General features: G+C 39.9%; 2 protein-coding genes across 2 annotated transcripts in view; both read left to right on the forward strand.

Moving 5' to 3' along the window:
- PIGX (phosphatidylinositol glycan anchor biosynthesis class X) overlaps positions 1-11,485 on the forward strand; it is a 23,169-nt gene extending 11,684 nt beyond the window's left edge. Inside the window, exons 5-6 of the mRNA XM_069065048.1 lie at positions 4,947-5,047; positions 9,602-11,485. Of these exons, the coding sequence (XP_068921149.1) occupies positions 4,947-5,047; positions 9,602-9,745 (245 nt within the window). The 3' untranslated portion in view covers positions 9,746-11,485. The remainder of the gene's footprint in view (positions 1-4,946; positions 5,048-9,601) is intronic.
- Positions 11,486-14,528: 3,043 nt separating this feature from the next.
- PAK2 (p21 (RAC1) activated kinase 2) overlaps positions 14,529-19,694 on the forward strand; it is a 111,885-nt gene continuing 106,719 nt past the window's right edge. Inside the window, exon 1 of the mRNA XM_069065035.1 lies at positions 14,529-15,821. The gene's annotated coding sequence lies outside the window, so the exon portion shown is untranslated. The remainder of the gene's footprint in view (positions 15,822-19,694) is intronic.

The following is a 19,694-nucleotide window of genomic DNA, read 5'->3' on the forward strand; positions in this document are numbered from 1 at the left end:
TTTTTTCCCCCCCCCCCCCCCCCAAAATAGCAGTCTCACAGGATATCCTCTCCTCCAATTTTCTCTCTCCCATATTTTCTCCCATACCCCTTTCGACTTCTAGTGGATCTCTATGCCCCAGTGCCTGTATATCTTATTTCCCAATTACATGTAAAATAGTATTGATAATAGTATACACACATACACACACACACACACACACACACACACACACACACACACATATATATATATATATACATACATATTTGAATATTTGATTTTAAAACTTTGAATTCTGGATTCATTCCCTTCCTCCCTTGTCACCCACCCGTACTGGGAAAATAAGCAGTTCAGTATGGGATGTACATGTGTGGCTAATGCAAAACAATAACATAGTAGATATATTGTAAAAGACTGACTATATTTCCCTCCCTCCTATCCCACCTCCCACTTGTTCTGTTCTCTACTTTGATCCCATCCCTTTTCAAAAGTGGGTGCTTCCAACTTCCCTCCCCTCCACCTGCCCTCCCTTCCATCATCCCCCCTCTTATCCCCTTCCCCCCGCCTCCTGTCCTGTAGGGTGAGATACCCTATTTAATGTGTATTTCATTCCCTCCTCAAGCCAAATTCAATGAGAATAAGGTTGACCCATTCCCTTTTGCCTTCCTATTCTTCCCCTCCATTGTAACCATTTCCCCTTGCCTCTTCTGTATGAGATAGTTTACCCCATTCTGTCTCTCCCCATCTCCTCTCATTATATTCCTCTCTCACCTCTTAATTTCACCTTTCAAGTATCATCCCTTCCTGTTAAATTGGTCCTGTGCCCTCTATCTATGTATACCTGGTAAACATATATATATATATATATATATACACACACACACACACACACACACACACACACATTCACATATGTATTCATATACCCATATACCCTCATATATAGAAATATATATATAGACATATATATATTTCTATTCCCTTCAACTACTGAGAAAAGTTTCAAAAGTTACAATTATTGTTTTTCCATGTAGGAATGTTAATAGTTCAACTTTGATAACTTCCTTATGATTTCTTTTCCCTGTTTACCTTCTCATGCTTCTCGTATCTGAATGTCAAATTTTCTTTCAGCTCTGGTTTTTTTTAGCAAGAATGCTTGAAAGTCCTCTATTCCACTGAATGACCATATTTCCCCCTGAAACATGATACTCAGTTTTGCTGGGTAGGTGACTCTTGGTTTTAATCCCAGGTCCTTTGCCCTCCAGAATATCACATTCCAAGCCCTTCGATCCCTCAGTGTAGAAGCTGCCAGATCCTGGGTTATCCTGATTGTGTTTCCACAATATTCAAATTGTTTCTTCCTGGATGCTTGTAATATTTTCTCCTTAATCTGGGAATTCTGGAACCTGGCTATAATAATCCCAGGAGTTTTCTTTTTGGGATCTTTTTCAGGAGATCGGTGGATTCTTTCAACCTCTATTTTGCCCTCTGATTCTAAAACATCAGGGTAGTTTTCTTTGAGAACTTCCTGGAGGATGATTTCTAGGTTCTTGCTTTGGTCATGGCTTTCAGGCAGTCCAATAATTTTTAAATGATCTCTCCTGGATCTATTTTCCAGGTCAGTGGTTTTTCCCATGAGATATTTCACATTGCCTTCTATTCTTTCATTTGTTTGGATCTGTTTAACAGCATCTTGATTTCTCATAAAGTCATTAGCTTCCATTTGCTCCAGTCTAATTCTGAAGCAATGATTCTCCTCATTGAGCTTTTGAGATTCTTTTTCCATCAGGCAAATTCGACTTTTTAAGGCATTCTTCTCCTCATTGCCTTTTTGAGCCTCTTTTGCCATTTGAGTCAGTCTCTTTTTTAAAGTGTTATTTTCCTCAGTCAGGCTGTTGACTCTCATTTCATAATTTTCTTGCATTGTTCTCATTTCTCTTCCCATTTTTTCCTCCACTTCTCTTATCTGCTTCTTACAGTTCTCTATGGCCTGTAACCAGCTCGTATTTTCCTTTGAAGCTTTTGGTACAGGAGATCTGACTTCACTGTCTTCCTCCTGTTCCATGCTTTGCTCCTTTTTGTCCCCAAATTGGAGTGTAATGTTGGAATCTTCTGTCTGCTTTGTTTCCTTTGCCTGGTCATGTTGCCCCTCAGTCACTTGACCCCTGGGCTTTTTGTCACAGTAGGACTCTGCCACCAGACAGGGAAGCTTTCGTCCCAAATGCTGGGGTTTTCTCAGTTGCCAGAGGTATTATATGGGTACCCTCTCTGAGGTCTCCACATGGTCTGGCAAGCTGGACACACACCCCAGGACCTCCACCCTAGACTGCAATCCAGATCCAAGCAGGTTAAAGCAAGAGTGATTACCCCTCAGACTGGTGCTTCATCCCCCTACACTCTGTAGGCCAGGAGCTGAAGCTGCCATCTGGATGCTGGCTGGCTGTGCAGGCGTCTCAGCGGCTTCTCGCCCCGGGGGCAAAAGCCACATACTTCCCCTTACTGGTCCCAAAGTCCAGACTGCACTGACCTCTCACTTTGTCCTTCACATCTGTGTTTTGATAAATCTGGAAACAGCCACAGCTGCTGCTGATCTGGAGTCCCTCTGGCAGTGGCTGATGAGGCCCACCCTGGGGCTAAAGCCTCTGCGTGGGGCTGGGCTTGGCCCCCAGAGCTGCGCTGGCCTATTCCTGCAGGCCTGCCGGGCTGTCCTCAGTGGGACATTAGCTTCTCTGTGTCATTTTGTGGGTTCTGCAGCTCCAAAGTTTGTTTAGAGTCCCCTTTTTACATGGATTGAGGAATGTGGAAGCAGGAGCAGCGGGGAGGTCCTGTTTCTACTCTGCCATCTTGGCTCTGCCCCGCCAGTCTACTTTTTAAGGTTTTATTTTCTTCAGTCAGGTTGTTGACTCTCATTTCACAATTTTCTTGCATTGTTCTCATTTCTCTTCCCAATTTTTCCTCCACTTCTCTTATTTGCTTTTCAAAATCCTTCTTAAGGTCCTCTATGGCCTGTAACCAGCTCTATTTTTCTTGGAAGCTTTTGGTGTCTGACTTCACTGTCTTCCTCCTGTTCCATGCTTTGATCCTTTTTGTTCCCAAAATAGGGGTGTAAAGTTGGGTTGCTCTGTTTACTTTGCTTCCCTTGTTTGCTCATGGTGCAAGTCAATTACTTGACTTTTGGGCTTTTTTGCCACAGTAGGACTCTGCTACCAGTCAGGGGAGCTTTGTGCCAAATGATGGGGTTTTCTCAGCTGCTGAAGGTATTAGTTGGGTGCCCTCTCTGAAGCCTCCACACACTCTAGTAAGCTGGTCTCACACCCCAGGACCTGCACCCTAGACAGCCATCCAGATCCAAGCAGGTTAAAGCAAGAGCAATTACCCCTCATACTGGTTGCTTGGTCCCCCTACAATCTGCAGGCCAGGCACTGAAGCAGCCATGTGGCTGTGACTACAGGGCCCAGCTGCCTCAGCAGCTTCTCGCCTCGGGGGCAAAGGCCTATCACACTCCCAACTACTGGATCCCAAAGTCCATACTGCACTCACCTCTCACTGTGTCCTTAGCAGCTATGTGTTGATAATTCTGGAAGCCGCCACAGCTGCTGGTGATCTGAAGTCCCTCCAGCTGATGGCTGCTCAGGTCGCCCTACGGCTAAAACCTCTGGCTCAGCTCCCAGAGTGCTGTGCTCTCCACTTCCTGCTGACCTGCTGGGCTGTCCTCAGTGGGAGGTTAGCTTCTCTGTGATATTTTGTGGGTTCTGTAGCTCCAAAGTTTCTTCAGAGTCACCTTTTACATGAATTGGAGGAGTTGAGAGCCAGAGCTCTGGGGAAGTCATATTTCTATTCCAACATCTTGACTCCGCCCCTAGTATTCTGGCTTTGATAGTAAGATCAAGTGATAAGCTTTCCTCCTAGGCATTGACTTCAGAATGTTAAAGTTGTGTCATCTGAACATTTTCACTAAAAATCCATTATTTATCCATCATCATCTATGAATTTAAGCTTTTATGGGGAAATTATTAATGCTTTTAGCCTCTAATACCACCTGGATTTATGAGTTCCATGCCTGTGGAAGTCTTTGGACAAAATAGTACTGTCCTATTCTAAATTCTCTTTCAGACTTTCTGGGACATACCCCTAGAGTGCTAGGCCTAGAATTGGGAAGACTTGAGTTCAAATCCAGCCTCAGACACTTACTAGCTGTGTGACCCTGGGCAAGTCACTTAACCTTTGTCTATTTCAGTTTCCTCAGTTGTAAAATGGGGATAATAATACCTCCCGGAGTTGTTTTGAGGATCAAATGAGGTAATATTTATGAAGGGCTTAGTACAGTGGCTGACACATAGGCACTCAGTGATTAAGTTTGCACTTACATGTTCTTTTCCCTTCTCTCTCCCCAACCTTTATAAATTAGATTGTGAAAATATAGAATAGTCTATTATGTTAAATCATCATAAAAAACATTGACTAAGCACCCTATGTCTGCAGCATACCATGCTAGATGATGGGGGTGCAGGAGGATGATAGAAAATTTAGCTAACCCACTGTCTGAGGGGGAAGGCTTATGGTATAGCAAGGGCATAGGACACCAACAGAGATAATCGTAACCTGCTCCCTTACATGATAAGTGCATTCAAGAATGATAAGATGAATTGCTTTGTGAAGTCTGCAGTGGAAGGTTGCTATTGAAGGTTGAGGTGTGTTTGGAAATCAGGAGAGTTAAATATATGTTGGACTGATGTATGCACATAAAATGCCATCAGCAAGCTTGTATTCGGTGCCTACTGTGCACCAGGCTCTAGGAGATACAAATATAAAGATGAAACAGCAATGAAAAGAAGCAGCTGGTCAAAAAGACCTTTGCCAGTGTTCAAGAGATGCTTGAATATCAGTGTCCTCAGATAAAAGGCTTTCTTTCTCCTATTCTAAGTAAAGGCTCTTTCATGTTTTATTATTCCCTCTTTCCTTAGATTTTCCTTCTCTGAACTGCTGGAAACAGTCTGACATGGAAGCTCCATGTTCGGTGAGGAATAAGCACATCTGTCAGTGGAGCAACGTGAAATATAAAGCAGTAAGCAGATTTAAAAAAATGTTTCTTTATTTTTATTACTATAATGCTTTGGTCACAGTTAGTGCATTAAAGTTTTAGGGCATGACCCTGGTGAGGTTTTTACTTTCTGCCTCCAATATGGAAACCTACCTTTAGGTTTTTCAACAACTATTGTTAGGTTGTCTCAACCGATTCCCTTCAGTTCTCCCCAAATTCATCTTTTCTTTCTTCCAGAAAAACTAATTTCCTTTTTAATTTTTATTTATGATTTTACTTTTCCCCAGTGTGATGTAAAAACAACTTTTAACATTCATTTTTAAAACTTTGAGTTCCAGGTTCTCTCACTTCCTCCCTCCCCACCCCACCTCATTGATAAGACAAGCAATTTAATATAGATTATACATGTGTAATCATGCAAAATGTATCCATGATAATCATGTTGTGAAAGAAAACATAGATAACAAAAACTTCAAGAAAAATAAAGTTAAAAAGTATGTTTCAATCTGTATTCAGACACCATCGAGTTCTTTCTCTGGGGATGGATAGCATTTTTCATTGTAAATCCTTCAGAGTTGTCTTGGATCATTGTATTGCTGAGAATAGCTAAGTCATTCACAGCTAATCATCTTACAGTATTGCTGTTACTTTGTACACAGTACATTTCACTTTGCATCAGCCCATGCAAGTCTTTCCAGGTTTTTCTGAGAGCATCCTGATCATCATTTCTTATAGTACAATAGTATTCCATCATAATTACGTACCACAACTTGTTCAGCTATTCTCCAATTAATGGGCTTCCCCTCAACTTCTAATTCTTTACCCCCAGAAAAGAGCTTCTATAAATATTTTTGTACATATAGGTGTTTTTCCTTTCTGTTTTTTTATCTCTTTTGAGATACAGACCTAGTAGTGGTATTGCTAGGTCAAAGGGTATGCATGGTTTTATAGCCCTTTGGGCATAGTTCCAAATTGCCCTCCAGAATGGTTTAATCAGTTCACAACTCCCCCAGCAGTATATTAAAGTTTTATTTTTCCCACGTCCTCTCCAACATTTGTCATTAGCCAAATAATTGGTATAAGGTAGTACCTCAGAATTGTTTTAATTTACATTTCTCCAATCACTAGTGAGTTAGAGTATTTTTTCACATGGCTGTAGATAGCTTTAATTACTTCATCTGAAAACTGATCATATCTTTTGATCATTTATCATTGGGCAATGGCTCTTATTTTTATAAATTTGACTCAGTTCTCTATATGTTTGAGAAATGAGGCCTTTATCAGAGAAACCTGCTTCAAATTTTTTTTCCACAGTTATTAATGCTGACTGTGTTCTCCTCCATCCTATTCCCCCCGTCTATTTATTCTGTTCTCTCTCTCCTTTTACCTTGTCACTCCTCAAAAGTGTTTTACTGCTGACTATCCCCAGAACTCTCTTCATTGTGCCACCTAGATGCTCCTAGCTATTTCCAGTTCTTGTCTGAATAATATATGAAACCATTTTGCACTAAAACCAAATATATTTAAACACATTTACAACATAACCATCAAATAACATAAATTACAAAGCACAGAGTGGAATTAGCTGACTGGATAGAGTGCTGGACCAAGAATTAGGCAGAACTGAGTTAAAATCCAGCTTCAGACACTTTTGTGACCTTGAGCAAGTCACTTAGCTCCTCTTTGCCTCAGTTTCCTCATCTGTAAAATGAACTGGAGAAGGAAATGGCAGGCCAGTCCAGCATCTTTGCCAAGAAAATTCCATGGCGTCATGAAGAGTCAGACACACCTGAACATCAACAATCATTGCTGGTTGGAAGTCTATTCTATTAACTTGGTTGATAGCTATATGACATGGAGATTTGTTTAATATACATGATACTGTTTTGTAGTGGAGTGCCTTCTCAGAACTAGAAAGTTATTTTCATTTGGGTATCCAGGAAAGCATGCTAATAATTCACAGAACTCATATTTTGTTATACAAATTGCTATTGGCCTATAGGTGACTACGCTTTTTTTTTTTTAACACAATAGTATTGATGGGAAGTTACATTATATAAATCTGTAGGAAGTGGGAAATTAATTTATGGTTTAGTGATAGGATAAGTTTGGTAGTGGAAAGGTTCTGGGAGATAAAAATTTCATCATTTTAAAACAAGGTAAAATTGATCCTTAACACCATATGCTTTTTAAGATGTTTTCTTCAGTGGATTTTTATACCTCCTTATCCATTTGGCCAGGTCTACTTTTTAAGGAGTGGTTTTCTTTTTCTAAGCTGTTGACTCTCTTGCATAACTCATTTCTCTTCCCAATTTTTCTTCTACCCCTCTCATTTGATTTTTAAAATCCTTTTTGAACTCTCCAGGAGGACTTTTTAGGTCTGAAGCTGATTCACATTTTTCTGAGGCTTCTTCATCCTGACCTTGTTGTCCTCTTATGAGTTTGTATTTTGATCTTTCCTATTGCCATAGTAGCTTTCTATGGTGAGGACTTTTTAGAATTTATGTTTTTGCTTTTTTGGAGGGGTTGGCAGGGTAACTGGGGTTAAGTGACTTGCCCAAGGTCACACAGCTAACAAGTGTTAAGTGTCTGAGGCTGGATTTGAACTCAGGTCCTCCTGACTCCATGGCTGGTGCTCTATTCACTGTGCCACCTAGCTGCCCTATATGATGAGGGCTTTTTTTGTTTTTGCTCATTTTCAGCCTTTTTTTGTGACTTTTGAAGTTGAACTCTGCTCCTGGGGCACTGGGGGCACTGTACCAAGCTTCTCGTGCTGGAGGCCAGGGGCCTGGTCACTGGCTTAATGTACCATTGCCCCAAGGCTGGCAGCTTACCTGTGGCAAGGTTAGACTAGCCAGCTGTGTCAAGGGCTCCAGGCCTGCCAACCCAGGCCACTAGCCTATTCATGGGGGCTAGAGGCCTCACTGCTGGCTTGCTATGCTAGGATGGAGGGGCCTTGGTTGCCAATCTGTGCTGGGGCTAGGAGCCTCCGACTGGTTTGCCCAGACACCTCCTGCACTGGGCTTCATTTCGCCTTTTACCCAAGTGAGACAGATCTTTCCTACAGTCTTCCTAAGTTGTCTTGGGCTGGAAAATTGTTTTACCCCATCCTTTGGTGGGTTCTGTTGCTCTAGAATTAGTTTTGAAGTATGATTTAAAGTTGTTTTGAGGGAAACTGGAGAGAGCTCAGCCAATTTCCTGTATTTTTTCTGCTGTTTTAGTTCTGTCTCCCTCCTTAACACCTTAGATGGAATTTGAAATCAGTCTATTAGTGCACATTGCTTTACTTTGGATGATGTCTTCTTTTTTAAAATCACAGTGAAAAATAAATGGCTTTTCTAAGGTAGTGATGTAGCTTTTAAAAAGGTAGCTTTTAAAAGATATCATTTTTTTTACACTGAAAGAGAATAAATTAATACATTTAGAATTGTAAGGCACCATTTAGTCCAACACATTTTATATAAATGAGGAATCTGATCTAGAGAGTTCCTGGGTAATGCAGATGGTAAAACTAATTGTTATGGGTTAGATGAGAAATGCTTTTATGGTGACATGATTTCAGAAACCAAATATTTGGTTAGTTTTAAAAGAAAGTAAACTATTTCTAATTTATCTGTCAGATTTTTAAGTCTGCCAATTTCCATGAGACTTTTGTAACTAAATTGACAATGGGAAATTAGCTACAGTGTGCAGACAGTGTCTGTTGAACTTTGAAAATCACGTTAGTTGCAAAAGACAACACCATAACTCTTTTGCTCTTGATGTAATAATTCAGTTGTGACAGTTCTTGAGTAACAGATTTTTCAAGTCATTTTGGGAAGAAAGCAGTAGGATAGAAGAATGATGAGAGATTTTGTAGTTTGGATGTTTGCTTGCTGCTTTTACTGTTTCAGTATTTCTTAACATGCACTTCTATTTAATTTTTATTTTATTTTTTTCTCAATTGCATCTAAATAAAAAATTGTGACATTTATTTAAAAAAATTTTGAGTTCTATATTCTCTATCTTCTCTCCCCTCTCCTTGAGAAAGCAAGCAATTTGATATATATTAAACATGTGCAGTTATACAAAACATTTCCATATTCACCATCTAACCTAGGTTTTCTAGTGTGATTTTTGTAAAGAAGAAACAGATCTTTTTAGAGTCATGTTATACAGACCATGTAAAACCACTGTGACAAATTGAATTTTATAAATATATTAATACTGCTTAAGTAAATATGGTAGCTGCATTGGGATCCTGTTGGGATTTGTTAGTCCTCAACCTTAGTTATGAGGTTCAAAGAAAGTCTGATAAATGTAACTTCAGCCTTGAACTTGGGAACAGGAAATAAAGCATTGCATCATAGAGTAAGCCATTCATTGAAAGAGCCTGCATTGAATGACACTTTTAAAATTTAGTGTGATAATTATTGGCTGAAAGAAACTCACCAGAAAAACAAAACAAAGCTGATATCCCCCCAAAACAACAACAGCAACAAACTGAGTGATTAAAGTAATTGTAAACTCGCTTTTGAATGTGTGTTTAGAGTGGTCATCTAATCTCAAATTTAACTTGTCCACCCTCTTTCTCCATAGGTAAATCAGAACGTAATACTACAGGTTCCAGTGGGGCTAAGAGTACATCATCTCTTCGTATGTGTCATAACACTACTTGTTACAGTCTTATGTTCTGGTCTTATCCTTAGAGCAGTCTTTAGACACGGTCATTTCTCCCTGTGAGAATGTAATGTAATGATTTGTGGTATTCTAGAATTATGGCATTCCTTTTACTTGACAGTAATGTATTTTAGTTTTGGTGAAACCAGTTTAATAAAAAATGTAGAATGGTGTTTTGTAAATAATTTCACCTAATTTTTATTTAATATAGGAATACAATGCTGAATTTGTGCTTGGTAATTCCTCAAGTATCAGGTGCCAGTATAAACAATTTAATTCTGTTAAATGGATGAATTCTTTTTCAAAGAATAGCATCAGTTACAAGATTGTAAGCCCTTTGAGGGTAAAGAATCATGTCTTATTTATCGTTGTATCTTCCTCACAGCCTAATGTAGCTTTTTGCTCTTAGTGTAATATATGTTAATTGAATTGGAAGAAAAAATGAGTTCTATATGCAGAGAAATGAATGTCTTATATTTTTTGCCATTAACTAACAAATGTTTTAAAAATCAGGGAAATCATTATAGATGAGGGCACAACATTTCTAATCAGATATTTGATTGAGGATTAATTTTTTGAAAAACATTAAAAAATCCAGTGGTTTAGGGAGAAGCAATATTTACACAAGAGATTATTATTGCTAATAGCAAAGCTTACCATACTCAGTGGCTTTCTATTTCTGTCTTTTATTATACTGCTTCTGTATATATATATATGTGTATATCAGTGGCAGGAAGGGAAAATAATGAAGCTACTTAATAAGCTTTAGTGTAAGAGAATTGTGAGAGAACACAGTTTAATTTGCTCCTTAAAGAAGCTCTATTTGGGGCAGCTAGGTGGCACAGTAAATAGAGCAGCAGCCCTGGAGTCAGAAGGACCAGAGTTCAAATGTGGCCTCAGACACTTAACACTTAGTAGTTGTGTGTCCTTGGGCAAGTCACTTAACCCCAATTGCCCTGCCCTCCCCCCTCCAAAAAAAAGCTCTCTTTATAAAATCAATATTTTCTATGAAATCTTTTGTATATCATAATTAGATTATTTATAGATTGATTTTTTTAAAATGGAACCCTGGTCACTGCTGTTTTTGGTTAAAAAAATAGGAAGTAAAAATAGCAGTAGTTGAGCATCAAAATAACACTGAAGTAAATGTGTTGCTAACCAATAAGTCAGGGTATATTATTTTTAAAAATATGTTTTTATTTTTGTGTTAAATATTTTCAAATTGCTTGTAAAAATTGTTTTAACATTAATTTTTTTAAATTTTGAGTTCCAAATTCTCTCCCTCCCTCCTACCCCTCGCCTCCCCCGTGAGAAGGCAAGCAATATTGTATCTGTTACATGTGTAAAGTCATGTAAAACATTTCCATATTGACTGTGTTGCAAAAGAAGACACAAAAAAATCTCCAGAAAAAATAAAGTAAAAAAAGGTATGCTTCAGTTGGCATTCAGAGTTCATCAGTTTCCTCTCTTTCATCCTGGGTCATTTGGAATTGTCTTGGTATTTGGAATCATTGTCTTGATCAGAGTACCCAAGTCTTTAACAGTTGATCATCATTACAGTATTGCTGTTCCTATGTGTAGTGTTCTTCTGGTTCTACTCGTTTCACTTTGCATCAGTTCGTGTAAGTCTTCCCAGGTTTTTCAATCAGGATATATTATAACTATGTTTTTTGGTAGAGTAAATACAGTGTGATATATGTGTGTGGTGTATGCATAGACATGTAAGATCAGGAGAATTACCAATTTGCAAATCTATTTCTCATAATAACACTAATTAATTAAACTGCTGCTTGATTACTGGCACTTTGTTTCTGGCCTGCTGTTTCATCATTCTCAGGTTAGAGACTGATTGAGTAAAAATCCTGTTAACATCAGTAAATATTTTATTGTATGAAGAATCTAGTATAGTACTGTAGATTATATAGTAGCATTTATCACAAAAAAAGAAGCAGTTAATTAATTGTATTGTAGAAGCCATCCTAAAATATGACTTCCTACTATTTTCCAAAGACAAATACATTCAAAGAGGATTTATCTCTCTCAGAGACTTTACAGGTGAGCCCAGAATCAGGCCACCACATCATTTCTAAACCACTTCTGGCACATCCTTCCTTCCATCCCAATTTCTAGTGCAAAGATAGATAAATAGATGATAAGTAGATAGACATGCACATCTATCTATATCTATCTAATCTATCTATCATCTATCTATCTATCTATCTATCTATCTATCTATCTATCTATCTATCTATCTATCTATCTATCTATCTATTTTCCTTCATGTGATAGTAATGGAATATAAAGATCCCCCTGTATTGGCTTGGTTTTCAAATTTATTGTGTTAAAACCCAGAGCTTGTTAATCCCACCTGTGGGATGGACTTGTTGATGTGAAAAGAGAGTCCTGAACTGGGAGGAGCTGGTGACGGTAAATTTGGAGAGACACAAGAGAGAGGCAGAAGAACTTTTTGGAAGCAGCACCCTCGTGGAGGCAGAGAGAGACTGAGAGGATTGCTGAGGGCCACTTTGAATTGCCCTGGACTTTTGAGACCTGCCCCCGGAGCTGCCAAGGACTGAGGAGACATGGCTGTTTTGCTGGTACTTTGTCTGTCTGTTTTGATGTTGTTTTGCCAGATTTGTCCACTGGTGAAAAACAGTCCTGTTGAAGAAGTCCTGGAACCTGGCTGTTGGCTAAGAGCTCCTGAGACTGTCCTGCAGACAGAGAGTGAATACTGTCCACTGGTGAAGGACAGTGCTGTTGTTGCAGGGGTCTGGGAACCTTTCTGTTGGTTCAGAAGCCCTGAAGAAGGATTTTCTTGTTGTATGTTTACAGAAATCCTGGGAGAGGATTTTCCTAATGTTTTCAGGGCTTCTAGGACTGTTCTGCAGACAGGATGAATTAATGAAGAGACTGGCAATGTATCTTGTGGCCTTGCTAAGCTTTGTCTCCCCAGGAACTAAGATTGCTGAGAACTTGCCTTGTCAAGATGAAGAAAAGACCTCCATTTGGGTATTAAGTGCTGTGCTTAAACTTGTTGTAACTCTGGGATAGATTCAATTGTGATCCAGGGGTGGGGAACTTTTGACCTTTTTGTGTTCTATGGTTGAACAAATGAATGTACTTTACTTATGTTTGGAAACTAATCTCCATTTGAGAAGAGGGGCTTTGTGATGGACTAATGAAGGTACAGCCTAGGGGTGGAGTAGTATTTAGAACAGGGACTTTGTAATTGATTGAATGAATGGAAGGTCCTGGGGTGGGGTAGTGTTTGGAGATTATTTAATCACACTTAGTAAATGCTGTATTTTGAATGATGTCATGTTTTGATCTTCTCTGTTCTTGGTTGGTCACTGAATAAAATGGAGAGCACCTATGCTGGTATTTTGAACCTTGGGAAGTTGCCTTTCCTTGGCATTACATTACACTTCATTAGAATGTAAGCCTCCTAAGGGCAAGGACTTGCTTGTAGTTATATCTCCAGTGCTAAGCACAGTGCCTGGCACATAGTAAGTGCTTAATATTTTTTCTTTAAAGTTCAGTGCAGAGATAAGAGTGGGGTTTCAGTCTTTGACCTGACAATTGAAAAGGCAATATTTTTATGGACAAATTAAGTTTTTTTATTTGTGTTCTGATGGGTACCTTTGGTTTTTTAAAAAGAGATTTACCACTAGAGGGATAGGTTTAACTGTCAAAAAGTTATCAAAAGAGTTGCCATACAATTTTTTGACTTTCTAGCGTGGTTGTTTCTAGAAGTACAGTTTGTCTCCTAGAATGATTTTATAGGAAGAATCAAAGAACTCATTGAGCTGCAAGGGATTTTAAAGATTACCTAGTCCAGCTATTATACCTTATTTTACAGATGTGGAAAGTATAGTAAGACGGGAAGTGACTTCTCTGAGGTCACACTTCCAAGTTAGTTATATAGTCACAGAATGTTACCAGTTGGGTGGGACCTTATTGATAAATGTTTCCATTTCTTTATTGGACAGATGAAGAAATTGAGGTGGAGACCATAAGTGACTTGTGCAATGTCATATCGATAGTATTAAAGGCAAGACTAGAACATAATTTTAGCTTAGCAAAGAGTTGCCCACTTCATTCTTTTTACCATATCATGTTACTTCTACAAAACTGGATGCCACAAGTCTTTTGTCTATACATCTTGGATCTGTCTCTGAAAAACATTCAAATATGCCACAAGCCTAGTTCACTGCATCTTGACTTATTTTTCTGCTCCTTTCATTTCTTTTTTTTTTTTAAGCAATTGGGGTTAAGTAACTTGCTCAAGGTTTACACGGCCAGTTATTTCTGGCTGTGGTGCTGAGTATCTGAGCCCGGGATTCGATCCACATGTCATCCTGACACTGGAGCCGGTGCTCTTACTCGCTGTGCTACCTGGCTGCCCCTGCTCCTTTCATTTCAATGCTCCATGCAGAATGAGGAATGGGGTGAGGACAGGTAGTTAAAAACAGTTGTGATCATTATACTTAACTGCTAAGTAAAAGGGATATGAGGGAAGGTGGATCCAAATTTTGAAGTAGGTGAAGTTTTTTTTGGAGGTCTGCTTCCTTTTTGTGGAGCAACTAGGTGGTGAAGTGGATAGAGCAGCAGGTCTGAAGTCAGGAAGACTCCTTCCTCTTCATGAGTTCAAATGCAGTCTGAAATCAGCTGGGTGACCCTGGGCAAACCACTCTAGTAATTTTTGCCAAGAAAACCTCAAATGGGGTGACAAAGAATTGGATAACATTAATAACAAAAATAAAAAACTTTTTGTACTGCCATGTTATGCAATATTGATTAAATAGATCATGGGGAAACTGAGGCATGGGCTCAGGAATGACTGTCTCTCCATATCTATATATTTATTTTATTTTTTTACTCTTAAAAAATTTCTGGTTACATGTAAAAAAAATTCAACATTTATTTTTTCAAAATTTTGAATTCTAAATTCCCTCCCTCCCTCTCACCCTTCCCCTAAGAAGGTAATCATTATATTGATTATATATGTGAAGTCATGCAAAACATTTCTCTATTAGCCATGTTGCAAAAGAAACCGAGCACCAAAAAGGAAGAAAAATAAATTAAAAAAAGTATGCTTCAAAATGCCCTCAGTGTTCATCAGTTCTCTCTGGGGTCAATAGCATTTTTTCATCCTGGGTCCTTTGGAATTGTCTTCCATTTCTGTCTACGGTTGATCATTGTTACAATATTGCTGTTACTGTATACAGTGTTCTCCTGGTTCTGCTCACTTTCTTTGCATCAGTTCATATAAGTAGAATGACTTTTCTGAATGAATGAATATAGCATTTATTAAGTACTTACTATCTGAAAGCATTGTGTTTTGGAAGTCAAGATTCGGTAGGTAAAATACCTAAATGGATTCAGGAGGTGGCACATCGCTTGAGAGGGCTCTCAATAGAAATGGCAAGCCTTTTCCAAGCATGATAAAAAAAAATTAGCATTGAAGTGTTCATAGGATTTGTTTATATCCTACTTGCCTGGTGAACTGCCCTGGCCGAATTGAGCAGAATTGGCGTAGGCCCCTTCGGCGATTGCACTAGATGAAAGACTTCATGGCCTCTTCGGACTCGACCAGCAGCCACCCTCGAACTACAACTCCCAGCAGCCTCTTCTCCCCTTGGCGGACGGCGGCCAATCGCATTTGAGGGGCTCGGTTTGGCCCGGGAGAGGCTACGGCGCCCGATCGGCGCAGCCTGCGGGGCGCAGCAGTTGTTGACACCGCCTCCTCTGAGCTCCCCTCTTCCCCCTTCCTTCCTCTAGGGTTGTGGCCACGCGCAGCAGCGGCGGCGGCGGGGTTGTTCCGCTTCCCCTCAGGCCCCGGCGGTCGCCATTGCCGAAGGCTGCCTCCCTTGCCCTGCCTGCACTGGGGCGCTCGGGGCGGCAGCACGGCCTAGTAGCTAGGGCGGCCGCAGCAGCGCCCCGGGGGAGGGGGCCTCGAGTTGCCGAGGCCGGCTCCCGGTCTCCCCCCTAGCCTGCCCTCCCTTGCCGCGCCCTCCCGGGCGGCTCCGGAGCCAGCCAGCCAGGCGGGGCGCGCGGAGCTTGCGTCCCGGCGGTCGCTGGAGGAGACGCTGACCCGGGCGCCTCGAAGGGGCGGGGACGCTTCGCTCCGTGGCCGCGGGTAAGTGAGGCCAGGCCCCTGCTGGGCTGCCCCCTCCCTTTCCGCGGAGGACCCCGGCCCGGCCGCCGCCGCCACCTGTGTCCCGGGGCGGTGGCTGCTTATTGTTTGCTCCCTCGGGGCAGGCTTCTTCCCTTTCGCTACCCCACAGGGGAGGTAGGGCTGAGAAGTTGGGGGGAGGGTAGTCCTGCCCCTGAACTGTCCCAAGGCTCTGCCCCTCTTCTCTCTACTTCTCTCCCCCTCCGGCCTCCCACGCACACGCCTTTTCTTTTCCTCGTGGCCCCCTTTGGGGTCCGGCCAGTTTTTCTCCTTCCAGTGACCAGCGATCCCTTCTGCCCTCCCTCTTAGGGCTCTGGACATGAGTCCCTTGAATCCCTGCCCAGCCCTTAACCCCAGTCTGCTCTCTCCCCACAAACCACAGCAGCTGAAACCCTTGGTCCTCAAATCCCAGGGAACCCCGACTCCACCCCCACTCTCTTTCCTGCTCTGGAGCAATCTTTAAGTCTCACTTCTGATCCTTCCCATTTTAATCCTGTGCCAGGAGACAAGTTACTGACTTCTTTAGGGAACCTTAAATTAACTTGAAGCTATGAACTTTGTGCAAGTTAATTTTTTTTCCTTTGGGTGGGGGGCACTCTTTCTAGAATAAAGACTTTCCTTCCTAAGTACTTCATCGTTTTGCAGAAGCCTTTTGAGTACAGAATGACCCCGAGTGCTGATGTCTGGAAAGCGATTATAGTTTCCTGGTTAGGGTGTAAGTTTGGTCGTCCTTTTATAGGGGGCAGGAGGGAATATGCTCTTCATTCCGCAGGAGATTTATTTCCCGCTATATGGTGATCCATTGATTTCTATCCAGTAATCTATACGTGTTTTGCCTTCTTTGCAAAAGGACACAATCAGAATGGGTAGGCCTAAAATTAGACCTACAAGCTGAGTTTTGGATCAAGGCTGTACGCGTCACATTTTTTCCCCTGCTGTGTTTGACTCTTCCGCTCTTATAAGTAGGCAGGATATTGAAATCTACAAGAATTTACTCTTGAGAGTTTGTTTTTGTAGGGTTGTTCAGAAAAATAAGAATAATTTAAAATCAAGCTAGATGAAGATCTCTTTTGTTAGATGAACTCAGTGCACAGTAATTTTGGAGGCAAGTGAAAACTTGTCCAGCCTTGCCAGAGGTTCTGTAGCTTTTGTCAAAGACTTAACTTTTTAGAAAAAAAGGAAGACAGTGTAAAATCTCGTATAAGAATATAGGTTTAAGGCAACACTTTAATCTTTGGCTTTTTTTTTTTTTTGGCACTACTGGTTAGCAAGTGACAAATTTTTTTAATCATCATAAGAAGCATCGACCCAAGAAAACATGTTAGTTATGTCAATGTTTAAGGTGACAGCTGCTTAATAAAGTAAACTAAGGACTGATGATAATTTTTTAGCCCCTCAACAGAGATGATTTTTACTTGATTGATATGGACCTAGACATTGAACCCATGGAGATGATTCAAATTTAAGTGTGTTGGTGTGGTCTTCTCACTGTTAACTGCTGGAGATCTACAAATGGTAGCCCTTTTCCAAGCAATAAAAAACATTAGCATCGAAGCGTTCATAGGCGTGCATGTCATGATTGACTGGTGAGCAACTATGAATAGCCTAGATCTTAATGTCTTTTTGTTTTAGAGACTTAATGCAACTGCTCATGCATAGATTGGGGTTAAATATTTAATAGTGGTAGTTCTGATAACCTCAGGGGATGAGATTTTGGAACTGTTGGAGTTATTTAAAACTTTTATTTTTTATGACAGTTGCATGTGCAATCCCTGGTTCTTATTCAGGAAATTACAAACCCGGAATTATAGCCAGCTGAGAGTGACCTCAAAGGTCATTTAGGCCAGTGGCTATATTGTACAGATGAAATAGAGGCTAGAGAGGTGGTGACTTGCTTAAGGTTATTAAGTTAGTAAGTAGCAGAATCAGTATTCTATTCCAGGCTTTCTGACTTAAAAGACTGGTGGTGGTTTTTCTACTGTGGAATGCTATTTTCTTTCTTCTAGGTATTCCTACCTTGTTGAGACCTAGGATCCTGTGACCAGACAGCTTATTAGTGATATTGCTGTTATTTGGAGAATTATTTATTTTTCTGGATCATTATAATGTTTGCATGGCCAAGAGAACATTTCCTTATAGGTACTTTGCCTGCAGTTATCCAAAGTTGCCATCAGGTGAATGGTGATATTCCATGACTAGAGCAGATATAAATGCTTTTTTTTTTTTAAACAAAGCATTCCAATAGGATACACAATTTCTGTAGGATACACATAATTTTATATTTAGTTCATGACTTTAAGATATCAGAACTTAAATACAATTTGATATATTTTCTCACAGAATTTTAGCTGTTATTATTTACTTATTAACCATAATTTAAAGTACAATGCTTAAGTAAAGCATTCATTTAATGGTTTTAGTAAAAAGCTTCCTTTGATTCCTCCTGAATTTATCCTAGGTCACAAAATCTTGAGGTGTGTGGAAATCTCTTGTTAGTATTTAGGTCTTCTTGGTGTCAGAAGTTCATAATTTTCTTACTCTAGCATCTTCCCTCAAATTCTTTCATCTTTTATTGATGGACAGTTGATCACTTCTAAGCTAATAAAAAAGATGGAATGTATTCAGGTGACTTAGCTCCAAACTAGTACTACTATCCTTGTAGCAGTCATTTACCATAGTTTCCAGTTGAAAAAAAAGCCATAAGAGGTAGTGTTTCCTATCCCTTGGGTCAGAGTGAGTTTATGAATCTTGTTGCTCATCAAACATTTTGAATCTTTATCTTCAAAAAAATCAAGTGAATAATGGGTCTTGTGATAGTTTTATATTATTTTGCTGCATCATTTGTGTCTAATTTGATTTTTTGGGTTTTTGGAATTAAAATGAAACCTTTTTTGATTAGTAAAACACATTCATTTGAAAACATTACTGAATTTTTAGTAGCTATTTTTGTCTTGAATATTCTCAGTTTATATTGATAGGATAAAGATTATATGTAAGCATCTATGAAATTTTCCAACATTAAAAACACAGCTCCTCATACTTGGGAAGATTGGGAATTCAATTCAGTTGGTGCTCATTGATTGTCTCTAGTCAGAAGGGAATTTAAATGCTGATTTACTTGCTTGTTTCTAAGCTTCTGTTCCTCCCTTCCCCCCCTCCACCCCATTTCACAACCCAAAAGACAAAAACCCAAAGCTGTTTTAAAGCTTGGAAGAGGGACTTCAGATATAATTTAGTGCAAACCCCTCATTTTATGTTTCATTGTTTCTATAGCAACCATCACACACCCTTGATTAAGTACAAAATTCCTTTTGAAAGCATTGGAGTTACAAAACTAATCTTCCTTGAGTATATCTTTTTAATGATAAGCTTTTACAACAGACACAAAACATGGACATTTTGGGAGATAATTTTAGGGGTTACAGTGAAAATAGAATATTCTTGTGAGGTTTAGAATGTAAATATTAAGCTGGGGGTGGCGCAACAATCCTGTAATCCTTGTTACTGGGGAGGCTGAGGTTAGTGGGTCACTTGAGCTTGGAATACCTTGTTGTAGCTTGGCTAAAGTCGTTAGAGAGTCCTCACTAAGTGTGGTACCAATATGATGAGCCACCTGAGAATGGGTACTACCAGACTGCCTGAGGAGCTGTAAATTGGCTTGGGTTGGGAATGGAACAAGTCAAAAAGTTCTTTTGTTGATAGTAGGAGGATTGGCCAGTGAGTGGTTGGTTGCAACATTTCCATCCTGGGTGGGATTGGGAGACCAAATCTCTTCCCTTGGTTTAATATTCTTTTATACTGTTAAGTTTTTTTCAGACTTTAATGAGAAGGAAAGAT

The sequence above is a fragment of the Petaurus breviceps genome, unplaced genomic scaffold, assembly GCF_028583685.1.
Source record: "Petaurus breviceps papuanus isolate PSGF00001 unplaced genomic scaffold, PetGlider_PUasm1.0 90654, whole genome shotgun sequence".
Taxonomy (NCBI): domain Eukaryota; kingdom Metazoa; phylum Chordata; class Mammalia; order Diprotodontia; family Petauridae; genus Petaurus; species Petaurus breviceps.